The sequence below is a fragment of the Pinus tabuliformis genome, chromosome 1_2 (assembly GCF_031772625.1).
Source record: "Pinus tabuliformis cultivar Carrire ecotype Pingquan chromosome 1_2, CPIR1, whole genome shotgun sequence".
NCBI classification, from domain to species: domain Eukaryota; kingdom Viridiplantae; phylum Streptophyta; class Pinopsida; order Pinales; family Pinaceae; genus Pinus; species Pinus tabuliformis.
In genome coordinates, this window is record NC_142298.1 from 540,680,500 (window position 1) to 540,707,225 (window position 26,726).

At 41.7% G+C, this 26,726-nt stretch overlaps 1 protein-coding gene across 1 annotated transcript in view; it reads right to left on the reverse strand.

Moving 5' to 3' along the window:
- Positions 1-724: 724 nt before the first annotated feature.
- The window catches only part of LOC149206730 (protein IN CHLOROPLAST ATPASE BIOGENESIS, chloroplastic-like), a 113,700-nt gene continuing 87,698 nt past the window's right edge, over positions 725-26,726 (reverse strand). The window contains exons 5-9 of the mRNA XM_089393787.1: positions 1,914-1,976; positions 1,728-1,822; positions 1,432-1,513; positions 1,234-1,344; positions 725-1,143 (exon numbers count right to left, since the gene is read on the reverse strand). Of these exons, the coding sequence (XP_089249913.1) occupies positions 1,003-1,143; positions 1,234-1,344; positions 1,432-1,513; positions 1,728-1,822; positions 1,914-1,976 (492 nt within the window). The 3' untranslated portion in view covers positions 725-1,002. The remainder of the gene's footprint in view (positions 1,144-1,233; positions 1,345-1,431; positions 1,514-1,727; positions 1,823-1,913; positions 1,977-26,726) is intronic.

Sequence of the window (26,726 nt, forward strand, 5' to 3'; positions counted from 1 at the left end):
TTGATTACGTATTTTTATATATAAAATCTAGATTCTAAGAGATGATTGGTAATATGAAATTCTTATTTTGCTTTCTCTATGTGTGTGTGTGTGTGTGTGAAACTTCCTTGCCATATCGTATCCAAATATTTTGAAAATTTTCCGTATCCGTTTCAAACCCCATATCCATATTTGTTCTTGTATCTGTTTCAATGCAACGTAGGCCTAAACCTGAGCACAAATCTTGTAACTTTACCTCTTTCACATTGCCTTGTTTTCTACTTGAAAATATTAAAAAATATACAGGTGCTTGGACTATGACTTAAAAATTCTTATGTTGAATCTCTTGCCTAATGAAGGTTAACAGATGACATCAAAACTTGATTCTTATGAGTGATTCAGAAGAATAAAACTCACTCTTAGGCTAAGTTTAAATGTAATAATGAATAGTAATGGTCTTCGTTTTGTTAGCCTAACATAGATGTAAGTTCCTATTAATCTTAGAAAGGGAATCTCAGAGATACAGCATATGCTTACATGGAGGGAAACATATAGAGATTAGTATTGGCTGCGAATGCAAGCCAAAGGTTGGTTAAATCACACAGAAGTTTTTGTTTTGCATTTTCCAATCCAAGCACTTCCCAAATATCAGCTTCTTGTTATTAACACTGATATAACTATGAATGCAACCAAACCATATATCTTCCTTATCAACTTATGAATCAGACACATCAATCCCAAGCAATTATTTGAAAATCTTTAGATTAAATCTATTAATATAAATGTAACTACCAAGCAATTTAATAAAGAATGAATAGCCTATACGCTTGTCAGTGCAAGCCTCAACATATATATACCTGACCAGTTTTCTGTATCCTTACTTGGCTCTAGCTACTACACTTCAATTTCAATTGGCGGAACACTGATTCAGACGTGCGCTCTAATTTTATGATACAAAGATTGATCCCAAATCAGGACCTATCTGTTTCCTTAAGAACAATGTGTGTGGATTTGCACTTAATTTTAGCAATCATAAAGTATAAAGTGAGCTATTGTATCTAACCCAGCTTCCTTGTAGTAAGCTGCAAGTTGTTCCTGGATGTCATGCCAGGATCCATCAAGAGAAGCTAAATCCATCAAAAATGCAGCCTGGTCAAGGGCCACCTGTGGAGTTTCATTAGACAGAGGAATCAGCAGTTCAGTTACAACATTTATGATGCGCATGAAATCGGCTTATACACAAAATCCACCTACCTGAGCAGGTGCCTTCCCCTTTCGAAGATCCTCACGCCTTCCCTCATCTGTAACTCTTTCTCTTGTGTATTCAATTTGTTCATCTCCCCAGCCTGCAATTTTAGCAACTTCCTGCATACAGCCTTCAAAATCTTGTTAACTCTAATTGGTCTGCAGGGAAGGAGTCCACTTCTAAAGAACCTATTTTAAATAATGTACCTCATATCTGCAGCCTATTGTCCACCATGGTAATTTTAATGCTACTTTGGCAGCATCCTTAGCTTCAAGCTTACGACCAATTCTGCCATATAAAGTGTAGAATTGTCACCATAGGAACATGATTATCTCTCTCTATATGTGTGTGTGTGTGTGTGCGCGCGCGTGTGTGTGAGAGAGAGAGATAGAGAGATGATTAAATGATTAAAAAGAATCTCAAAATCGAATCCTATGGTATTCATGCAATATTTGGCTGTGAATGATAGTGATAAACAAGTGCTCAGCCCTATCCTACTTACTTCAGAAAAAGCTCTGCATTAAACACAAATGGCCGACCAAATCCAGGAAAGTGCTTCCTATTCACGTAAATCTCTCCTGTCACCAATGCAGAAACCTTCATACATAAACCATAAAAAGTTTTAACAGTTAATTTTGAAATATAATCTTATCCACAATCAATAAAATTAAAGTCTATTCATGTTTACCTGGTCGCCTCTTTCCAAATGACCCAATGCAATACGCTCAAATACATCTGGAAACAATGCAACCTGGAATAAAGCACATCATGTTTGAATTAAGTTTCTGAGATCTCATTGTAAAACATGAAGTTTACATAATGCTACCATAATAGCAGTCATGATCAAAGTTCAAGAAGTCTCCACACCAAATAACCCATAATTTAGGTCAAGTAACAAACGCAAAAGATCTATATGTTTTCAGAATTGAAGTAAAACAGAAGTTAGTGAGAGTCACTGTTCACATGTTATTCAAAGAGTTTAGGCGTCACAACTAAAGTTAAGCTGGGATATTGTAAAGTTTTTAATGCCAAACCAGAGTGTTTCGGTGGGCCTTACTACAGAAAATATTGTGAAAATGTTATGATCCTCAAAGGTGCAATGATAAATGGATGTGCTCATACAATTTTAGACTCATAAAATGACCATTCATGGATTGGGGTAGACAGGCACTTATATAAAGGCACTCAAATCTCCATACATCTTTTAGACCCTTGACAATGTTATGGATTGGCACGATACTGGACAGGAATGCACGATACTGGACAGGAATGAAACATGTTATGTTGCAGCCAATGCTATCAGAACTGGACCAGAACTGACAGAACCAGCCGATCCGACCAATTCTGAGGCCATATAGGTCTGATTGAGGGTTCCAAACCAGAAATGGCTGGTTCTGTATAGTTGTGGCTAGGAACTACTAAAAATCAAATTCAAAAAATAATAAATTTTTACCCACCAAAAGTAGGTAACCCATAGGAAAAATATTCTCCTCTTGACAACCAGCCAGCAGTCCTATGATGATCCATAGATAGTTTTACTTCAGAGCTCTCCACCTATGCTCCAAGTAGTGCTCTCTCCCATCTAGCATACTTCTTGAAGGAAGGGGTCTGCTGAAGAATGTAACTAGTGTCGATCTTCATAATTGTATTTGCCAAAAGAAAATTTATTGTAAAAGAAAAATATTATTGAAGAATGGGTTTCATGCTTTTTCATTTATTTTCTAGGTCATAGCCTCCATTGAAGGCTTATAGGTTTTGCCAAGAGTCAAAAAGAGTCATTGTCACATTTATTAGACCCTTCTTGGGCTTTTGTATCATGTAAAAAGAATTATTTTTGAGTCAAAAGTGTCATTTGTCACCTCCACACCAAGTCGGCCCTGTCCTCATGAAGTCAGCTTGGATTAGGGCTATTTGACCCAGCAGAAAGAGTATATATAGAGAGGCAGCTCGACCCATTTGGAGCACACACTCAACAAGTTCGATCTACAAGAGAAAGAGGTAGAAAAGAAGAGTGAAGTTGAGGAGAAAGAAGGAAGAAGCTGGGGAAGACAAGAACCGAGTTTTTGGGCATCTCTCTCTCACACGTGCAAAATTACTGGACTGAAGTTGGGGCCAAAGTTTCTGAACCAACTACAGGTCCGAAATTCTGGAGCTGGGGGCTGAAATTCTGGATTGAAGTTGCATCTGAGACGCTAACACTTGGAGACTTTGGCAGGGATCATCTACTGGAAGGAAGGGATGACTTGGTGATTGGAGGAGGTCTTTGTCTAGGTCTAAAGGGTCTTGGATTATCTCATCTTGATTTGAATCTACTAGTGGAAGAATTGGACTGGGTTTTCCCCTTGGAGGGGTTTTGACGTCGCTGAGTGCCTATATATTGCGTCTCTTGTTCTTGTGGCCTTCATATACATTTAATTTGGTAATTGCTTGATGAAAGATAATATAACATAAAAGTAGAAGAAGCCATCATAAATCACAAGTAATTATCAAGGAGGAATCAAACCCTAATTCCTATAAGCATTGATTTCTCAATAGGGTCATCTGTCAAAAAACTGCACTGACCAATTTCGTAATCATGTGCTTTCATTTAATGTTAAGGACATACTAATGTGGATCACAAGTCAAGTTGGATGATTGATTGCTCTTGATTGTATCCTTGTTTCCACACTTCACTTGGGAGGCTATACTTTGCCCCGATTCTAGTGTGACCTCCCCTGTGACCTTTTCTTCCAGTATTCAGGAGGGGCAAGAATAGGAGGCATTGATTGATATAGCATGCCCAAGGTAACCCATACTTATAACTTTCCATTTGTCCCTTATTTTCATTTCCATTCTTTGGGTTGATTGTCATTGATCATTGGGAAAGGCATCCTTTATCCACATCTCTGAGTCAAGGCTTGCAAACTTTGCCCTAAGAGGTTGATGCAGCTGAAAAAAAGATAAAAGCACATGAAGCCACAAAGGAAAAGAAAAAAAAACGAAAAATGCAAAAGATGAATGGGACAAAAAATAAGCACATGAGCAAAATCCTAGCATGAGCTCTACCCCCTTCATTAGCCATCACCCAATTCCAAAGCATTTCACGCTCTAACTAAATAAAGGAACTTATGAATGTCACAACCACAATGAACAATAAACTGCTACAACTTCAAGGGGTATTGGAAAAGCATAAAAGCAAGCTAGTTACCCAAGCTATACAAGAAAGAAAAGTAAAAGGCATACCATACAGGTGGAAAATTGTTAATTTTAGGTATTTTCTATGCTAGAGCAATTTATTTCAATTTTCACAGTTAGCTCAATATCTTTTCCAGATTAGCAATCACATCAACATTAAAGTAAACTACAGATAGAACATAAATATAAATCGCAGACAACAAGACAAGACAAGAGGACACAAGATGTGGCGCCAGCCAGGGACAAACCCCAATGTGGGGAAACCCTTGATCAATTCTTCTTTTATGTTCTTCAATAGTTTAGCAGAGAAAAAGAGAGAGATAGTACATTTACAACAGAAGTCAACACTTTGACTTTCTATATCTATATGAGATCAGTTGAAGACATGTTGCTTCAACTGATTCTCCAAGGTGACTCCTTCACCTATCATAGTGCTGCATCTTGTCCACTTGCTGCACCTCTACGTACTGCACCATGTCGCACTAATCATGACCATGCTATACACTTCATGTTGTTGCTCCTGTCACTAAGTTGCTCCTATCATTGAGTTGTTCTTTATCACAGATCTATACCCAGTGTTGTACTCATTGTTGATCTGCACTCAATGTCTGCTATGTTGCATTTTAAATGGTTGCACCTGTCACTTGTTGTTACATCATGCAGCAATAAGTATATCAGCCTTAGTTGCTTGCTATGGCTTGCAGCCTAGCAAAGCAACTAGGCTATAGTTCCTGATTCCTTCCAACAGACCTTTAAGCCATTACTGCCACATGTTATTGCTGCTGTCCCATTGTACCATAGCTGCCACATGTTATTGCAGCTGTCCCATTACTAGCACATTGCAGCTCCTATGTGATAGTGTATAGAATCTCCTTATCAATGAAGAGACCTCACCAATTAAACAAGTCAAAGCACAAGTTACCATACTTTGCACTTCTGTTTATGGGTAGTGTTTTGGTCACTGGTTAGGGCTCCCTATGTAACCTACAGCAATCCAAGTCATGCCCAAAACACACCTTTAATTTGTGCAGCCTCCTCTTCTTTTCAAGTTATGTGACCTCGCTGTTTGAGGAGGCACCTACAGCTCTTTGATTGATCCTCAAAACAGCACCTACAGGCCTGCAGCCTAGTCACAACAGAACAGTCCCTTACTCGGCCTGTTTTAGGAGGAATCCCTGCATTTACTAACCCAGAATAGTCCCTTACTATTGCGGCCCTCCAGCATGGTGCTTCAACCATCCTTCCAGCACTTGGTTACCTGAAAACGTCCCTTCAAACTCGCTGGCCTGTTTGCCTAACTGCGGCTAGGGAACCCTTCTTAGGACTGCGGCTAGCTTTTGTCTCATTTTCTTTGTCCCAAGCATAGTCTCCTTCGCATCAATTGTAGACCAAATGTGAGCCTTCTTCTTGCTGCGTGTAGACTTCGCCATGACAGCTTCTAGGGCTTCTTCCATAGCTGTGTTTAGATCTAGGGCATCATTCTTACATAGGCCAGCGTATACTCTTAGTGTCTCCCCTTCACCAAAACCCAAAACGTGGAGAGGAGGAGATCACATGAAGAGTATGTATGAGTGTATCAAATGACTTCAAGTCCTCTTCTATTTATACTAAAACGTAGAGGTTGAATAGACGTGACTGTTGGGCTTCTGAGCCTAAATAAGTTGTTGGCCAACTTGACAATTTGTCTTATAACACAAATAAATTCATAACTCCATGAATACTTATCAAAATCGGATGATCTTTAGATCAATCCTACACCTCTCAATGAGAGGGATCCAAGAAAAATATCAGCTACCATAAATAAGATGACCCACAAGGAGTTTGGCCCTAGTCGCCAATTTTAACACTCCCTCTCAACTAGGTTGAACTCCATCCACTGATCCATATGTCCAACTGTACTATCTCTGCCATTAGTGCCCTTGCATTGCTCTGCCATTAGTGCCCTACACTGCTCTACTCAGCTCTGCCCTGCTCAGCTCTGCTCAACTCTGCTCAACTCAGCTCTGCTCTGCTCAGCTCTGCTCTGCTCTGCTTAGCTCTGCTTTGCTCAACACTGCTCTGCTTAACTCTGCTCATCTTTGCTCTGCTCTGCTCATCTCAGCTCTGCTAAACCATGAAGAAGAAGAATTTTTCGAGAATGTCTCATACCATTCTCCGCTGACCCGAAGTCAGTCTCAAAGTGTGTACCACTGGTCCCAGACCAGTCCTCTACTAACCCGAAGTCAATTTCAGAGTATGTACCACTCTCACTGGTCCCAGACCAATATCATTGATCCCAGATCAATGAAGGTCATCCTAGCATAGGGAGTACGGTAGATACAACGATGCGTCCATCGGTACTACTATGGTCCCTATCCTCATTTCCCTGCTCATTGATCAGATGAAAGGTACTTCCCATCAGTCCCAGACTGCATGGGTAGGATGCCTCGACAGGAAAACTAATCATCCTGTCCACATGAGAACGAATCATCCTGTCCAATGGATGCCACGGAGAACTAATCATCCTGGTCTACAGGAGAACGAATCATCCTATTCCACAATCGCCACGGAGAACGAATCATCCTGGCCCACAGGAGAACTAATCATCCTGTTCCACAATCACCACAAAGAACGAATCATCATGGCCCACAAGAGAACTAATCATCCTGTTCCACAATCGCCACGAAGAACAAATCATGCTGGTCCACAGGAGAACTAATCATCCTGTTCAGCACACACCACCAAGGGAGGGTGAGTCACCCTGTGGTCGTATGTTGCTCTAGTAAGAACCCCAAGCCCCCAGAGCTCCCAGAGCTCAATGTATGCAACATGTAGGACCCTTTTACAAGGGTCTCTCGACGACTCCAAGTCGTTCAGGAAAATCACAGATTTGATCTTTCCCCGGGGCTTTGACAAAGTGTAGCGACCTGTACATCATCTCAATGTGATGGAGCCTCCTTGCTCATCGACTTACCATATCCCAGATAAGGCAGTATCTGATGTCTATCTGCTGGAGCAATCATCGAATACGGGATTCCTTAATAAGAGAATCACAGTGGTATTCATCATGTGTACAAACAGCTCACTTAAGAGCTTCTGCAATGCAGCTTCACACGAGATCATACTCGTAGCTATGTATTCGGTCTCGGCGGTGCTTATAGCAACCGATTTCTGCTTCCTGCTCATCCATGATATCGAAGCAGAATCCAAAGAGAACCAGCACTGAGAAGTGCTCTAGTGATCCTCCACACTGCCTGCCCACTCAACTTTTGAATAATCATGCAGTTTCATATTTCCGGCAGTGTATCACAATCCATGAGAGATTGTGCCCCAAAGATATCTCAGAAGATTCTTGGCACCAATCCAGTGAGGCTCAACCAAATATGAGCTCACCATGCTAACTGCAAAACATATGTCCGGACGGAAGTTCACCAAGAACATCAACGCGAATGAGTTTACGAAACTCAGAGGCATTTCCCAAATCTGGTCCGACATCACTACCATATAACTTCTGAAAGTTAATATCCTCGAGGTAGTCACAGGCTTGTTGTTTATCATTCCACATTCAGAATCCAACTCCCTCTTGCTTCTACAAATGAGAGGGTCTGCACCTGTCAGAAATAGGTCGTCCTCATGAGGTGCCGGTATGAGAGGTCTATCATACACAACCTTCGGGTAATGGTTTGGATCGGTTTCACTCCTAGTGAATCTCAGCTTCATCAGACAGCTATCAATCCTCTCATACTACACCGAGGGTATTTTTGCTTCAAGCCATAGAGGGTTTTCTTCCACCTGTATACATGAGATTCCTGATCATCAATCTCAAATCCCTCGGGTTGTTTCAAACCTGTGGACCTGCTACATGAGGGGAATGGTCCCCTTGTAAGATTTTCCTTCGGTACATCTCAGACATGTACTTTCATGCTCCTTTTGAATTAAGTCATCCCTATCACCATCTGACTCACAGACCTTCGGTGCTATGTGTCAATATACATGGTCCCCAGTGGATTTCCTGCAATTTGATACAACCCTGAACTCAAAAACATCTTTGAAAATTCTATTTTCAAACACGTACCTTTCCATCGATGGGTGCCACCCTGAAACCTTTGACTTCCATTGCTAAAATGGACACCAAGTTCTTCTTACGATCAAGTACATAAAAGAGATTTTGTAAATGAATTGAGTTACCCTCATTCAATTGAGGGATAACATTCCCTACACCCCTTCCGAGATAGGTGGCATCGGCTCCAAGTATAATCCCACGATTGTTTCCATCTCTACCAAATAAGAGAGTGCGCCCATCTATCCGATGAAGTGCCTTGAAGCACTACAATCAATAAGCCAGATTCTGAAAGAATCTGAAGGAGAGGGCCAATACAAGATAACGCTTCTTTATCTTATCAGAAACAACATTTGATTTTTCATACCTGGGGTTCCTTGCTTTCTTTGAAGAGTCAACCATTTCCTTGATGACCTGCATTACCTATCATTCCTTTCACCATTGAAGATGTCCCTGGAATGATTGTTATCTTCATCAAGAGATGTGTCTTTGCCATTCGGACGCTCCTTTGCATAATGGCCGAACTTATTGCGACCAAGGCATCCGCCTTTCCTTCCACCTTTAGATCCAAACTTCCCAAAGAAGTGATCTTTAGGTAGGTCATCAAAAACTTCCGCTACGCCCTTCTGATAATATTCTTTGATTCGACTTCACCCTCGGTGACTTTGAAGAGGGATGACAAATCCACTAATCCTTTTGTCCTTTCACAACTGTCTTCAGTGATTGCTCTTTCACTCTTGCTTGGGCATTGTCTTCACCTCAGCTCTGATACCATGTTAATTTTAGGTATGTTCTATGCTAGAGCAATTTATTTCAATTTTCACAGTTAGCTCAATATCTTTTCCAGATTAGCAATCGCATCAACATTAAAGTAAACTACAGATAGAACATACATATAAATCGCAGACGACAAGACAAGACAAAAGGACACAAGATGTGGCGCCAGCCAGGGACAAACCCCAATGTGGGGAAACCCTTGATCAATTCTTCTTTTATGTTCTTCAATAGTTTAGCAGAGAAAGAGAGAGAGATAGTACATTTACAACAGAAGTCAACACTTTGACTTTCTATATTTATATGAGATCAGTTGAAGACATGTTGCTTCAACTAATTCTCCAAGGTGACTCCTTCACCTAGCATAGTGTTGCATCTTGTCCACTTGTTTTACCTCTATGTACTGCACCATCTTGCACTAATCATGACCATGCTATGCACTTCATGTTGCTGCTCTTGTCACTGAGTTGCTCCAATCATTCAGCTGTTCTTTATCACGGATCTGTACCCAGTGTTGTACTCATTGCTGATCTGCACTCAATGTCTGCTATGTTGCATTTTATTATGGTTGCACTTGTCACTTGTTGTTACATCATGCAGCAATAAGTATATCAGCCTTAGCTACTTGCTATGGCTTGCAGCCTAGCAAAGCAGCTAGGCTATAGTTCCTGATTCCTTCCAGTAGACCTTTAAGCCATTGCTGCCACATGTTGTTGCTGTTGTCCCATTGTACCATAGCTGCCACATGTTATTGCAGCTGTCCCATTACTAGCACATTGCAGCTCCTATGTGACAGTGTATAGAATCTCCTTATCAATGAAGAGACCTCTCCAATTAAACAAGTCAAAGCACAAGTTACCATACTTTGCACTTCTGTTAATGGGCAGTGTTTTGGTCACTGGTTAGGGCTCCCTCTGTAACCTACAGCAATCCAAGTCATGCCCAAAACACACCTTTAACTTGTGCAGCTTCCTCTTCTTTTCAAGTTATGTGACCTCGTTGTTTGAGGAGGCACCTACAGCTCTTTGATTGATCCTCAAAACAGCACCTATAGGCCTGCGGCCTAGTCACAACAGAACCGTCCCTTACTCACCCTGTTTTAGGAGGAATCCCTGCGTTTACTAACCCAGAATAGTCCCTTACTATTGCTGGCCTGTTTTCCTAACTGCGGCTAGGGCACCCTTCTTAGGACTGCAACTAGCTTTTGTCTCCTTTTCTTTGTCCCAAGCACAGTCTCCTTCGCATCAATTGTAGACCGAATGTGAGCCTTCTTCATGCTGCGTGTAGACTTCTCCATGACAGCTTCTAGGGCTTCTTCCATAGTTGCGTTTAGATCTAGGGCATCATTCTTACATAGGCCAGCGTATACTCTTAGTGTCTCTCCTTCACCAAAACCCTAATACGTGGAGAGGAGGAGATCACATGAAGAGTATGTATGAGTGTATCAAATGACTTCAAATCCTCTTCTATTTATACTAAAACGTAGAGGTTGAATAGACGTGACTGTTGGGCTTCTAAGCCTACATAAGTCACTGGCCGACTTGACAATTTGTTTTATAACACAAATAAATTCATAACTCCATGAATACTTATTGGAATCGGATGATCTTTAGATCAATCCTACACCTCTCGATGAGAGGAATTCAAGAAAAATATCAGCTGCCATAAATAAGATGACCCACATGGAGTTTGGCCCTAGTTGCCAATTTTAACAAAAATGTAGGCCAAAGAAAGGGGTAACTCATGCCTCCATGATTGCTCCCTCTTATCATCATTATACTTAAGATGTTGGACCTCCTTCAACTGGTACCATGGCTATGGCATCATCCTGGAAGTCTTTCCCATTCCATAACCACATTTATCACATGCATATATGGATTGATGAACTTACCCAGGAACTGTCTCTCCCCTTGGGGCTAGAAACACCTAATAGGGTTAATTGCATAATCATCCCTAACACATGGGTGGTAACTTGCTTACAAATCATCAGCTAAAAAAGACATTTGAAGGCAAAGTTTGTGTGAAGTATTTTTGTGCCCCTAACATTGAATAGGGTCCACTATGATACTTGAATGGTTTCTTTACCTAAATATATTGACCTCACTCAATATTCAAGGCATGTTTCAAGTTTTTTATTGCAAATACATTGGATTTCCCTTGGGAAATGACTTGACAACCTCTCAAGCACCTTGAGGAGGACATCTAGCCTAGCTATGAGAGCCTTGGCTGATCACCTACATCTTGTGTCTCTTGTCTGTTTATGGTTTATGCATTGGTATTTGTTTGATAAAGAACAATACTATAATAACATAAGTAAAATAAGATCCTAATCTAAGAAGTAAAAAGCATTCACAAGCAGTTATCTAACATAGAGAAATCACCTAATTGATACGCCCTAGGTTTCTCAACATACAACACCAACATTGCCCCTCTAGAGATCAACATTAGGCCTTGAGGAGCCCCACATGGATGTATGACCTCCTTTTGCACCCCCAGATGTTGAAACACTAAGCTAAGAACCTAGGGTGTTAGTTTGATTGATGATGAACCCCAGAGGACCCAAGCACCCCCAAGATGGCCTTATACTTGTTTGATGGATGTTGCCTTGTTTCATAGCTGAAATGAGGATGTAGATCACTTGAGACACTTTAGGAGGGTTGGCATACTTCCTTTTGAGGCGAACATTTTTCACTAGGGATGCCATGTCATTCATACATTCCCTAGGAGGGTGACATAGGTTTTATTGAGGACGACATATTGGATGAAAAGGTGTTATTTGGAGATGCACCCATTCACTTTGATGATGTCGCTTGGAGGGAGGAGCTCCCTTGGACACATTTTGTCACTTTGCTTGATGGAGATGTCCATTTATGGAGGATGGCATCATCTTGTAGAGCATTTTCTTCTCCCACATGTATTGAGAATTTATGGCATTTTATTATGATTTATCATTTTATAAAGCTATCTTTAGGTCAACTTGTGACCTATTAGCCTTGTTGAATGCTTTAAGCAAACTTCTAGGGCTATTTCATGGTAAATTAAGGAAAAATGAATTGGCTACCCTCATATAAATAGAGGGAATTGGTTACCCTCATATAAATAGAGGGAATTTATTTCCCTTTGGATCATCACAAACACTCATTTTTCTTCTCTTGAGAAAGTGCACACTAGTATTTTCTTCTCTTCTCTTGGATGCAATGGCTGAGTGACAATTGTCTTGGGGAGGATATTTATTGCATGGAGAGGATATCTCATGGATTGATGAAATTATTCTTGCTTGAATGGTGTAAGTTTAATGCCATTTTCTTCCATTTTGCATGTAATTTCTAATGTTAGGGTTTATCATGTGCCATATTAAAAAGTGAAAAATCTTTTATGAACTCTTGTTTCTATATGTTTATGCAAAAGTTGTAATTCAAGAATCCATCAAAGGAACTTGTTTTCATGCATCCTTTGACCTTAAATCTCCTATGAAAAAAGTCACTAGGGTTTCTAAGGGAAGCAAATTGTCTTCCACCCTTCTTCATCCAAGGTCATCCTATCTTGACCTTGCCCTATTTGAACCCATTGCCCAATTGGATGAAGGCACTAGTCTTGTTGAGTAGATCCACATAAATTTCCTTATTTTCTTCATTTCATAGTAGTTAGGGCTAAGGTTTGGTCTAAATCTACATTTAATAGCAAGTTTATATCTATATGTTATTATCCTTTAGGTAGGAATTGCAATTATTAATATTTGAAAAGAAAAATCTATCATTTATTGCGTGCTTTACCATTAAATTTAGGTTTGTTGTCGAGGTTTATGTTGCTGTTTTATGCATTTTCTTCCATTAAAAACTTATTGTTGACCTTTCTCTTGTTTTCCTCCTTAATACCCTTCAAGCCTTTGTTGATCTTATCCTTATAGGTTATTTCTTGGTTGTTGATCTTATCATTATAGGCTATTTATTGGTTGTTACATGGTTTTGCATGTTGCAAATATGCGCATCATTGAAACCCTAACTTATAACAGCCATTTCATGGTTTATTGGGGTTGGTGGGAAGTGTACTCGAACATTTGTCAATCTTATCTTGGACTCCAAGGCATTGCTGATACCTTCTTTTGTAACCATTAAGCTCGTATCACCCTCAAACCTTCCTATTTTTAAGATATTTCTAGGTGATATTGTATGCAAGATCCTTAGAATATCGTTTGTCTTAATAACCCTATGTCACCTATCCTCTAAGCCTTGCCAGGGAAGCCTCCATTGTGTGGATAACATCCAACCGCAAAACAACAGAAGAGAAGCCACTGAGATGACAGTGGTGTCTGATCTTTTTGCTGACATAAAATCTAGGTTGCCTAACGAGGCTTTGCATTAGGTTGCTAGAATTTGTGGTCACAATAATAAAAGTGAAAACAAAAAACCTAATCCTAGTAAATAATTCTTAAATTAGATGGATGGAAAGCTAACATTATATCCTTTTACTTTAATTTTTAACATTACCATTAATTTGTTCAAGACATTTGAGAGTGGTTCCAAACTTATTGGATTTCGTATCGAGAAAGTAGAATCTTCGATCCCATTCAAAATTTAGTAGACTTTATAGTTTTCAAAATTTCAAGATTGGTAGAACTACAATGTTTCCATACGATTCTATCATGTATGAGGGTATGGAACTGGCATTTAATCAAAAGCACCAAACCTTTTATGTACCTCGAAGTTGGTTGTGTTGATTGCTAAACTCCTATGTCATGACCATAGTAAAAATGTACCCTTTACTCAAGCAAAATCATTGATTAGGCATGTTAAGCTTTTTCTATCATATTTTAATGCTTAGAGGGTGATATTGATGATGGGGACCCTAATATAGATAATGATTATGATGATATGTAGTTATTTATTGTAGCATGTTTTTTTCATACTCTAGAGGCCATTTAAAGCCTCTTTGTTGACAAATTTTGGTCCATAGGTTTCAATCGGGGTTATTTTGGTTATATCCATCCTTGCTAAATACATGAGAAACTTTGTATATTTGTGGATAATGGTTTGCATTCATGTAAGTGCGCAAATAATGGCTTGCATTCATGTAAGTGCACACACACACACACACACATATATATATTCAAAATTTGAATATTTTAAGTATTTTTTGGTTGACTAGTATTGTGGTCTAGTTTTTCTCCAATTCAGATTTTTGGGGTCGACCGATTTGATGACCATTCTAGTTCTAATCACATTGGTTGCAGCTTGAGACTTGTTGTTAACCAAATATGCAAAAGGATTATTTTATTCTAGGATGCACAATTCTGGAGAAGTATTAGAGTTATGGAGGTACCATGAATTACCCTTGATCCATCTTGCGTGCTCGTTTTAGCACATTTTACACATGTGCAGGCATACAATACACATAGAGAAATCTAGGCTTGAGAAGGACCCAATTTGGTTGATGGCACATTTCTCAAGGCAACTGTCACATATATGGAGTTATTCTTCACCTTTTGGAAAGGAGCACTAGACTTGATGAGGTGTCTATGGGGTGATACACATTGTTTGAGGTGTTGGTTTGGGGTAGCATTAGATGTGCTCTAGCCATGAAAATTGATGGAGAGGCTAAAGCACATGAGATCTCCAAGACCCACAAAATGGTTTGAACAAGTTATACCCAGTTTGGGAGATATTAAAATAATTAATATTTTTAATGAGTTCCTAAGTCTAAACTTGGGAAAAATAAAATATTAATGAGTATTAATATAAAACTGGGTTAGAAGGTTTCAAAAGTCATGGATCAAACCAAATTTAATCTTAGTCGTTGATTAGAGATTTAATCTCGGTCGTTGAAGGACCAACAGGAAAAGTATAAGAAGAGGCTTGAAGGTCAGTTGGATAACACATTGAGGAGACCATTCAGTTCAATTTCTGGAGCGGGGCTAGCTGAGAAATTCGAACTAGTGGTCTTCAAAGCAGCAAGAGGCAGTGAGTACAAAATAGAGTCAAGAGCAACACCAGAAGACCAGCATAGAGGTTGGAGAGGCAGACGCAGAGGCAACAAACTGCGCAGTCACTCAAGGGCCTACATGGATGATGCAAAGAGGCCTAGTATTGACATAGAGAGGGAGGAGCTGACGTAGATGGTCTGGGAGTTGCATAGAGGCTAGCAAGCCTGACGCTAAGACTGAGAGAAGTGTTGGAGAATTTTTCTCTGTGGGATAAGACAGTTTGGTACCCAGTTGTACTGAAGAATTGCTGAATAATAAAATCCTCCTCTCCTGCACCGATTTTCCCACATTGGGTTTTTCCGGGGACAATTGTCCAAAATATCTGCGTTGATGTGTTGATTCTTGTGCAAGTGTTTGTTTTTGTATTATGGTGTGATATCTGCAACAAAATTTATTTTAATGTTTACTGAAGGGTTTTTCATAAATAACTTATTGAGAAATAAGTAGGTAAAATAAATCAGTTGTTGCAGTGATAGAATTTTCACATGGTATTGGAGCAAGTAATCAGAGACAAGAAGGGAAAATCAATTATGGGTCAAGATCATGATGCAGAGGCATCTACATCAAGAGACTCGCACAGATTTTCAGAAAATTGCACAAGAGACAGTAATTTTGATTTCTCTATGTTGGCTTCCAGGCTGGAAGAAGAAGTGGCTTGTGTGACTAGCTCTGCATCATCAGAGGTATGGTATATAGACAGTGGAGCCTCTTGGCATATGATGGGAATCTGGGAATGTTTCTCAGATTATCAGGAGGAGAGGATGAACTTTCATATCACCATGGGGAACAAGGCAAAGTGTACTCCAGTAGGGAGGGGTACCATAGTTTTTCAAACAGAAACGGGAGAGCGGTTCCATGCTACCAATGTGTTGCATGTACCAGGATTGGGGATGAACTTACTTTCTGTGTCGCAACTTCAAGGCAAAGGCTATGACATTTTCTTCATCAAGGAGAAAGTATACGTCAAACACCCAAGCTGGGAAAAGAAAGTGCTGATCGGGATCAAATGTAACAGGTTGTACAGACTACAACTAGAATCATCAATGGCACTAATAGGTAGTCATGGAGACAAGGATTTGAACGAACTATGGCATAGAAGAATGGGACATTTGCACCATGGGGCTCTGAGAATTCTCAAGAACACTGTAACAAGAGTTCCGGATCTTAGTACAGAACGAGATGATGTATGCAGAGGATGTGCTCTGGGAAAGTATGCTAAAGCAGCATTTCCTAGAAATAAAAGAAGGGCCAAGAGTGTACTAGGATTGATACACTCAGATATCTGCGGACCTATGTCCACTAAAGCTCTTAGTGGTGTTGATTACTTCCTTACCTTCATTGATGATCACTCAAGGAAAAATTGGATTTATTTTCTGAAAACCAAGGACGAGGTTTTTTATCGATTCAAAGAGTTCAAGGCTCTGGTGAAGAATCTGACTGGGAAGAAAATAAAACTTTTGCGCTCAGATAATGGTGGAGAGTATGTCGATAAGGACTTCACTGATTTTTGCGCTAAGGAGGGCATCGGAAGAGAGTGGACAACTCCTTACAATCCGGAGCAGAATGGAGTAGCAGAAAGGAAGAACAGGACTATCGTAGAAGTAGTTAGGGCCATGATGTATGATCAAGATATGCCAAAATCACTGTGGGCAGAAGCATGCAACACGAAAATCTATGTTCATAATAGAACTCCTCATTGGGAATTGGGCAAGATTACTCCAGAGAAAGTCTTCATAAGGAAAATGCCTGAAGTCAGTCATTTCAGGATATTTGGGAACTTAGCATATTGTCGCATACTCGAGGAAAAGAGGAAGAAGCTGGATCAAACTGCAGAGAGAGGATATCTAGTGGGATATAGTGAGAACGCTAAGGTATACAGAATCTATCTTCCAGGGAGCAAGAAGGTAGTAGTTCGACGAGATGTGAAGTTCATGGAGGACAGGGCTTTCAGAAAATCTTGAGAAATGCCTTCCGAGGAGTAGTCAAAAGAGGAGCCATTGGTCAAACCTCTTCAACCAACAGAAGTAAAGAATTCTTCCTTGGATCAGGAAGAATCACAAGAGGAGGAGGAGTTAACAAAAGCACCTCCTGGCAGAGGAAGAACAAGCAGGGAACTTCGTCAGATTCTGCGAGATGTAGAGGATTTCATCGGTGCACCAAGGAACAATAAGAGGGAGCGAAAACAGCCAGATAGATATCAGGCATTAGTAGCTCAAGATGGGGAGCCTACCAGTTTTCAGGAGGTTGCTCAACATCAGGTTTGGTTGGATGCGATGGTAGAGGAGTACAACTCCATAATGGTGAACGATGTCTGGGAGGTAGTCCTAAGGCCTCAAGATAGATCAGTGGTAGGTTCGAGATGGATCTACAAGATTAAATACGCTGCAGACGACAGTGTTGAGAAATACAAAGCCAGTTTTGTGGCTAAAGGGTACGCTCCGAAGGAAGGAATTGACTATGAAGAGACCTTCACCCTGGTAGCTAGGTATACATCTATTAGAACCGTGATATCTCTTGTAGCACAGATGGGGTGGGAGATTCATTAGATGGATGTCAAAACGACATTTCTAAACGGGGTGATAGAAGAAGAGGTATATATTGAACAACCAGAGGGCTTTGAGACACATGAGAAGTCTCATGTATGCAGACTGAAGAAATCCTTGTATGGGTTGAAACAGACACCTAGAGCATGGTATGGTCGAATCGATGGCTACTTGCAGAAGATGGGATTTGTCAAGAGTGACGCAGATCCAAATCTCTACTATCTAATTGTAGAGAATGAGCCTCTAATCTTAGTATTATATGTCGATGATCTCTTCCTGACAGGATCGTCCAGGTTCATCAGGGACTGCAAGAAGAATCTAGCCACAGAATTTGACATGAAGGATCTGGGATGAATGCATTATTTCCTGGGGTTGCAAGTTTGGCAGCAAAAGGGGGAGATCTTCCTTGGGCAAGGGATGTTGATTTGGGGTAGCATCGGATGTGCTTGTAATATTCCTAATTAGCCATGGCTAATTGGAATATTCGATTTTGCTCAATTTTGCCTTCTATAGTTATTTATAAATAAAAAGGTGAGGAAAGGGGGACATAACTCACTTTATGAATAAAGTCACTCCCTAGTAGCACAACGTTATAACTTCAAAGGGGAGCTAAAGGGGCCCAAGGACCACGTAGAGAAGAGGCCCATGTAGACACTTGGAGGGACTGTGCAGATGGAGAAGGAACCCGTGGCAAGAGAGAGTCTACGTTGGAGGAGGTGGGCCTTAGGGTTCTGAGAGAGGCCAACGCTAGAAAGGAGAGAGGAGCCTCCTCATTTTGATCATTCAATTATGTTGCATTTGAGCTAGTCACATCGACTTAGAGCACGCTGACTGTTTAGCCTGTCTGCAGCACTGTTTAGTGCATTGAGTGTCTCCGTTCGGAGATCTCACCCTTAGCCCCGGGGGACTTCGAGCGCCTGCTCGGGCAAGGTAGTTTCATCAGTATTTTGCAAGAGGAGCGATTTCTAGAGTTGAGGAGGAGCTGAGCATTTTGATGACTACGCAACCTTGAGAGGGGAGGATGCAGTCTCTTTTGGTAGGAGCTCCGGTTTGGGTTTGTGTGGAGGATTTGAGCTTGGAGATTGAGCAAGGGATCAACCCTTGCATATTGGAGGATTTTTGGCAGAGTCTCGGGTAGAGTTTTGGAGGATTCTCTTCAGGGGCAGCGCAGAGCCTTGAGGGATAGCGTAAATCCCCAAGGGGGTGATTTTCGGGGGTCAGCGATTCTAGAAAAGCTTTCTGGACCTTTCTGGGTTTATTGAGCAGAGGTTGATTCCAGAATTTCAGCATTTTCTGAGGAGAGGAACAGCCCCAAATCCTCACTTGATTCGAGCAGTAGCAACAGCACAGCAGTTCTCCGGCAGCTTGGACGCAGTTCAAAGAAAGGCCATTTCCTTACCATTCTGAGTGTATTTCTTCACTTGCCTTGTACAAGTCGAGGTGCTATCTTTCTAATCACCTCTTGTACTCTTTCCATTACTTAGTATAATAAAATGGCTTAACATTTCTCTCTACATTTTTCGAGTATCTGCTTATATTCTATGTATACATTATTGTATGTTGCACTACTGTTATTTCTCTGGTTGGAGTTTGCTTGTGTTTGAGGGATCCCCCTGATAAGAGATATTACAGTGCTCTAGCCACGAAAATTGGTGGAGAGGCTAAAGCACATGAGATCTCCAATACCTAGAAATGGTGTGGGCAAATTCTAAACAGTTTGGGAGATATTAAAATAATTAATATTTTTAATGGAGTCCCTAAGTCTAAACTTAGGGAAAATAAAATATTAATGTGAATTAATATAAAATTGTGTTAGAAGGGTCCAAAAGTCATGGATCAAGCCATAGTTAATCTTAGCCATTGATTAGGAACTTAATCTCGGCCGTTGAATTGTCAACGAAAAAAGTATAAGAGGAAGCTTGAGGGTCAATTGGAGAATACACTAAGTTGATCAAGATTTCGATTTTCTGGGGCAGGGTTTGCTGAGGAAGTCGAAAGAGTGATCAGAGTTGCAGCTGAGGGACAGTGAATACAGAAGCAGAGAGGCAGAGATACTACCAGGAGGATCAGCACAGAAGCTGAGAGAGAGGGACGCAGAGCCATCCAGGGCTCACACAGAGGAAGCCAGGAGCTACGCAGTGCCTTAGAGAGCCAGCATGGGTGACACAAAGGCTCTAAAGTCTAAGGGTTGATGCAGTGCCTCCATAGGCTAATGAAGGGCAAGCCGGGGTGACACTGGGCAGACGCTGGGCCAGAAAGGGTTGATGCAGTCCCTAGAGGCTGATGTTGGGGTTTTCTTGGGGCAGATTGGAGCTGGGAGCTGTCGAAGTGTTTATCTGGGGTTTTAGTCGGAATATCCTCTTCCGAGTAGAGAGGTACTACAGTCGAGATTATTCTCTATTGGGTGTGTCAGTTTTGGCACCCAGATTGTATTCAGAAACTGCATAATAATAAAACCCTCAGATAGCTACACCGATTTTCCCGCATTAGGTTTTTCCGGGGACATTGGTCCAAAAACAACGGTGTCACTTGTGTGCTTGTTTTCTTTCCTTCAGTTGATGATTTGTAATGTGTTAAGCATATACTTGTATTTATTTTCAGTATTTACATGGTAAATAACTTGTTAATTAATCAAAACAAGTAGGCAGAAATAAATCACAAAAGTACATGAAGGGTTTCTAACGGGTTAGACTTAGAAATTCCAACATGGTATCAGAGTGTGGTTGCAGATCACAAGAGAATTGAGGGCATCAGCCGGGTAGAGCAGCAGTAGCAGAAACAGTTGTCCCGAGTGACAGAAGTTGTTCCTAGCGGAGAAGCAGCAAGGAAGGGGTGAGGCAATGCCTGTGTCATCAAGTTTGAGCCGGGAGGAGGACCAGCGTAGTGGCAGAAGAGAGCATACCTAACCTACACAATGCCCAGTCATCCTTCTTAGTCAGCAAGGATTGACGCATGTGGCCAGGAGGTGCGGATTGTGGTGGTGCCAGGATTCCGCAGAGCCTAGAAGCTCTAACCTTCAGTTTGCTTAGGCATAGGAGGTTGTGGGTAAGTTGTGGAGTGAAGCTGGTGGGGTACTATGGTCAGAATAGTACCTAATAGGGAAAGACCAAAGAGGAGGGAGTTGTTGCCGAGGATTTCTAACCAAGAAATCTGGATCAGTGGTGCAGCTACACTAACGATCAGAGTGGGGGCATCTCAACATTGGCAGAGGGGTTTCCAGGAGGGAAATCGAGGCTCAAAGGGAGTCACACCGAGAACTTCCAGGAGGAAGTAGAGTTGCTGCGAAATGGTAGTGAACGGGGTAAGAGACCAGGACAGACTGGATGGAGCCTCAAACTTCGTAGTCTGGAAGGCCAGAATCTTGTCCGTTCTAGACAGAAATCGTCTCAAGCACTTCGCCTTGAAGACGATAGCGATCCCAGTTGACCTAGCTGAGAATGATAAGTACAAGGAGGCAATGGCGAGGACCAAGAGCATCATCCTTGACGGGGTCAAGGACCATGCAGTACCACATATTTCCGAAAAGTACACGGCAAATGCAATGTGGGAGGCCCTTACAAAATTGTATCAGGATTCAGCATACTTTCGTGCAGAGGAAGATGCTCCTAGAAAATCAATTGCGGTCATACCAGATGCAGAAGGGAGAACAGATCGACACCTTCCTCGGTCGATTGAAGGAGATCCGGGATCAGCTGACTTCCATAGGGGCCACGCCAGATCAAGAATTGATGGTGAGGACAGCCCTAAACGCAGTCTCAGAAGACTGGGAGGTGTTTGTCCAAAGCATATTGGGCAGGTCGACCCTTCCAGATTGGGAGGAACTGTGGGCGGCTCTTCATCAAGAAGAGATCAGAAGGTTGACCAAGGCAGGAAGCAGCAGCAAGGGGGTCAGAATCAAGGAGGAAGAGGAGGATGTTGCCCTAGCATCTGAGGGAAAGCAAGAGAAACGGAAGAAGAAGGACCTTTCCAAGGTCAAATGCTTCCATTGCGGGGAACTGGGTCACTATGCGAACCAGTGTCCGAGGAAGAAGAGCAAGGGAGAGGCTTCCGAGACCAAGGCTGTGCCAGCAAGGGCAGAGAAGGAAGTGGAGACAGATGATGATTGTACCATGAGTGCTCACACGCCACTTGAGAGGAAGTGGGGAGACATCGAGCTATAGTCAGACAGACTACAGGCGATGAGGGGCAGGATCCTCGAGGTACCTAGCCTATTGGATTATACCTTGCTATGGGAGCCCCGAAGAGGAGTAGTATTACGGCATATTTAAGTAGAGACGGATGCGGATGGAACGACAGAGGGAGCTACAGTGTAGGATTCCCAAGACAGCGTGTGGCAGCAGTGCGAGATGCATGGAATTGTTGCAGCAGTGCAGAGGTCGGAAAAGGGGCACTTGTCAGCGATAGAGGGAGTTTCAGCATCATGGGTGTCTCTAGCCTGACAGAGATGTCAGATTTGGGAGATCAGTTACTTACTTCTCAGTAACTAACTTGCAATGCAACAGTTAGCAGTGGCAGTGCTATGGGCAGCACGATGCAGCATGAAGAGAGGGGCTACCATACGGATGCAACAGTGGCAATGGCAGGACCATGGGCAACAGTACATGGTGCAGCAGTGTAGAGGATGTTGGGCAGCAAGCCTAGCATCAGCACAAGGACCGATGCCGGATGGTCAGGGAGATGCTCAGTGAGGAGTATTACTAGAGCACAGTCCTCGCTAAAAGGGAGTGTTGATTTGGGGTAGCTTCGGATGTGCTCTAGCCACGAAAATTGGTGGAGAGGCTAAAGCACATGAGATCTCCAATACCCAGAAATGGTTTGGGCAGATTCTAAATAGTTTGGAAGATATTAAAATAATTAATATTTATAATGGAGTCCATAAGTCTAAACTTAGGGAAAATAAAATATTAATGTGAATTAATATAAAACTATGTTAGAAGGGTCCAAAAGTCATGGATCAAGCTAGAGTTAATCTTAGTCGTTGATTAGGGACTTAATCTCGTCGTTGAATTGTCAACGAAAAAAGTATAAGAGGAGGCTTGAGGGTCACTTGGAGAACACACCAAGTTGATCAAGATTCTGATTTTCTAGGGCAGGGTTTGCTGAGGAAGTCGAAAGAGTGATCAGAGTTGCAGCTGAGGAGCAGTGAATACAGAAGCAAAGAGGCAGAGATAGTACCAGGAGGATCAACACAGAAGTCGGGAGAGGGACGCAGAGCCAGCCAGAGGTTCACGCAGAGCCAACCAAGGCTCACGCAGAGGCAGCCAGGAGTTGCGCAGTGCCTCAGAGATCTAGCGTGGGTGACGCAGAGACTTTAAGGGTTGACACAGTGCCTCCAGAGGTTGACGTTGGGGTTTTCGTGGGGCAGATTGGAGCTGGGAGTTGTCGGAGTGTTTATCCGAGGTTTCAGCTGGAATATCTGCTTCCGAGTAGAGAGGTACTACTGCCGAGATTATTCTCTGTTGGGTGAGCCAGTTTTGGCACCTAGATTGTATTCAGAAACTGCATAATAATAAAACCCTCAGATAGCTGCACTGGTTTTCCCGCATTGGGTTTTTCCAGGGACATTGGTCCAAAAACAACGGTGTCACTTGTGTGTTTGTTTTGTTTCCTTCAGTTGATGATCTGTAATGTGTTGAGCATGTACTTGTATTTATTTTCAGTATTTACATGGTAAATAACTTGTTAATTAATCAGAACAAGTAGGCAGAAATAAATCAGAAAAGTACATGAAGGGTTTCTAACGGGTTAGACTTAGAAATTCCAACAAGGGAGATATGCTACAGAAATCCTGAAGAGATTCAGGATGGAGAACTGTAGACCCATGGCTACTCCAATGATCACCAACTGGAAGAAGATTGATCCATCAGAAGACAAGGATGTTGATCCCACCTTATACAGGCAGCTCATAGGGTCCCTGATGTATCTGGTCAATACTAGGCTAGACATTTGCTACGCTGTCAACACCCTCAGTCAATTCATGGTGGAACCGAAGACGGTGCACTAGGCAACAGCCAAACATGTTCTCAGGAATTTAAAGGGAACAGTGGATTATGGACTATTGTACACCAGGAGTAAGGATATCAGATTGCGTGGATTTATTGATGCAGATTGGGCTGGAAGTTCAGTGGATCGGAAAAGTACCTCTAGGTACTGTTTCAACATTGGATCAAGAATGACCTCCTGGTGCAATAGAAAATAGAAATAAGTGGCTCTAAGCTCAGCTGAGGCAGAATATATGGTTGCAAGCACAGCTTTGTGTGAGGCCATATGGCTTAAAAAACTGCTTGTGAACCTATTCAGAAGAAAGATGGCAGCGACCAAGATCATGTGCGATAATCAGAGTTGCATCAAGCTCTCTGAAAATCCAGTGTTTCATGATAGGTCAAATCATATTGATATCCGATGTCACTTTGTCAAAGATTGTGTCCAACAAGGAGCTATACAATTGAGCTACACTCCTACAGGAAAACAGGTGGCAAACATCCTCACCAAGGCCCTTGGAAGAACAAAGTTTGATTATTTCAGGGAAAAGATGGGGATGATAAAGAATCCATTTCAGTATCAGAAATGGGGGTGATGTTGCAGTGCAATAGCAGTCAGCAGTAGCACGATGCAACATGGCGAAAAAAGATTGTAGTGCCGATGCAGTGTTGGGAAAAAGGACCAACAGTAGCACGGATGCAAAAGGAGTTGCAATGCAGATGCAGTGTTGGGAGAAAGGACTAGTAGCAGCACGGATGTAGAGGGAGTTGCTGTACGGATGCAGTTGTGACAGTGGTAGGGCCATGGGCAGTAGTACAAGATGCAGCAATGCAGAGGATGTTGGGCAGGGAGGCCTAGCATCAACACAAGTACCGGTGCCGCATAATCGGAGTGATGCTCAGTAAGGAGTATTACTAGAGCACAATCCTCGCTAAGAGGGAGTGTTGACTTGGGGTAGCATCGGATGTGCTCTAGCCATGAAAATTGGTGGAGAGGCTAAAGCACACGAGATCTACAAGACCTAGAAATGGTTTGGACAAATTGTACCCGGTTTGGGAGATATTAAAATAATTAATATTTTTAATGGAGTTCCTAATTCTAAACTTAGGAAAAATAAAATATTAATGGGTATTAATATAAAACTGGGTTAGAAGGTTCCAAGAGTCATGGATCATGCCAAATCTAATCTTAGTCGTTGATTAGAGATTTAATCTTAGCCATTGAAGGCCAACAGGAAAAGTATAAGAAGAGGCTTGAGGGTCAGTTGGATAACACACCGAGGGATACCAGTTAGTTCGATTTCTGAAATGGGGTTAGCTGAGAAATTTGAACTAGTGGTCAGGAGAGCAACAAGAGGCAGTGGGTACAGACCAGAGAGTCGGGAACAACACCAAAAGACTAGCACAAAGGTTGGAGAGGTAGACGCAGAGGCAACAGACTACGCAGTCACTGGAGGGCCTATGTGGGTGACGCAGAGAGGCCCAGTGCTGACGTAGAGAGGCAGGAGTTGACGTAGATGGTCTGGGAGCTGTGCAGAGGCTAGTAAGCCTAACACTGAGACTAAGAGAAGTGCTGGAGAATTTCTCTCTGTTGAGTAAACCAGTTTGGCACCCAGTTGTACTGAAGAATTACTGAATAATAAAATCCTCCTCTGTTGCACCGGTTTTCCCACAACGGGTTTTTCCGGGGACAATTGTCCAAAATATCTGTGTTGATGTGTTGATTCTTGTGCATGTGTTTGTTTTTGTATTATGGTGTGATATCTGCAATTGAATTTATTTTGATGTTCACTAAAGGTTTTTTAATAAATAACTTATTGAGAAATAAGTAGGTAAAATAAATCAATTGTTGCAGTGATAGAATTTTCACATGAAGTAAGTTGTTACATATTTAGAGGTGTTTTTTCCTGGTAGCATCGGATGTGCTCTAAGCCTCAAAATTTGCAGGGAGGCTAGGACACATATATTCCAGAATACACAAAAATCATTTTGGGAAATTCCACCCAGAGACAGTTTTAATAAAATAATTAACTATTTTTAATGGATGCCTATTTCTAAACTTCAGAAATTAAAATAATTAAAGGGTATTAATAAAATTGGGTGTGAATCTTCTTGAAGAAGATGGAGATCGAGTCAATATGATCTGAGCCATTGATGAGAATTTAATCTAGGTTGTTGATTACTCAACAAGAAGATTATAAGGACTTCGATGGGCATTTGGAAGACACATCGAGTGAGAGATCAGAGATCAATTTTCTCAAGAGAGCAGCGCAACAGTTGCCGGAGAGGTCATCGAGGAGATTTCTTGCAATGAGGGGCAGGGATAGTTTTCTGGTTGGAGAGTTTCCTGATCCATTGCAGAGGAGGTAGAGAGAGATCCAAAAGAGGCAGCATAGAGCCACGCTTTGGCAACACAGAGCCCGAGAGGAGATTCGAAATTTACTAGAGAGTCGAGTTCTAGAGCCAGTAGTCGGGGTGTGAGACCGAAAGGGCAGAGAGTTGAAGTTCCAGAGGCAAATCGACCAGCAAGAAGGGTGATGCAGAGCCTAGTAGTTGTGACATTGAACTGCGTAGGCTGATGCAGAGGCAGTGTGGGGCTTGCCATCCAGAGCTTGGATCAGTATTGAATCTCCAGTGATAGTGTGAGGTATTTCTCACTAATTTCTCTGCCAATCAGATTCTCTGTATCGGATAGCCAGTAAGGCATCCAAAGATTGTATTCAGAAACTACTGCATAATAATACAAACCCTCAGTTGTTGCACCAGTTTTCCCGCATTGGGTTTTTCCAGGGACATTTGTCCAAAAACAATAGTGTCACTTGTGTGTGTGTTATTTCTTCTTGCTCAGTTCTTGTCTCTGCATATAATTTAATTACTGAAGGCTGCAATTGTATTTACTCCGATATTTACAATGTAACAGAGTAAATAACTTGCATGAATGAACAAGTAGGAGAAGCAATATCAGTTTGTTGCAGTAGGGGATTTGGGTCTCCAAATTTTCACATGGTAT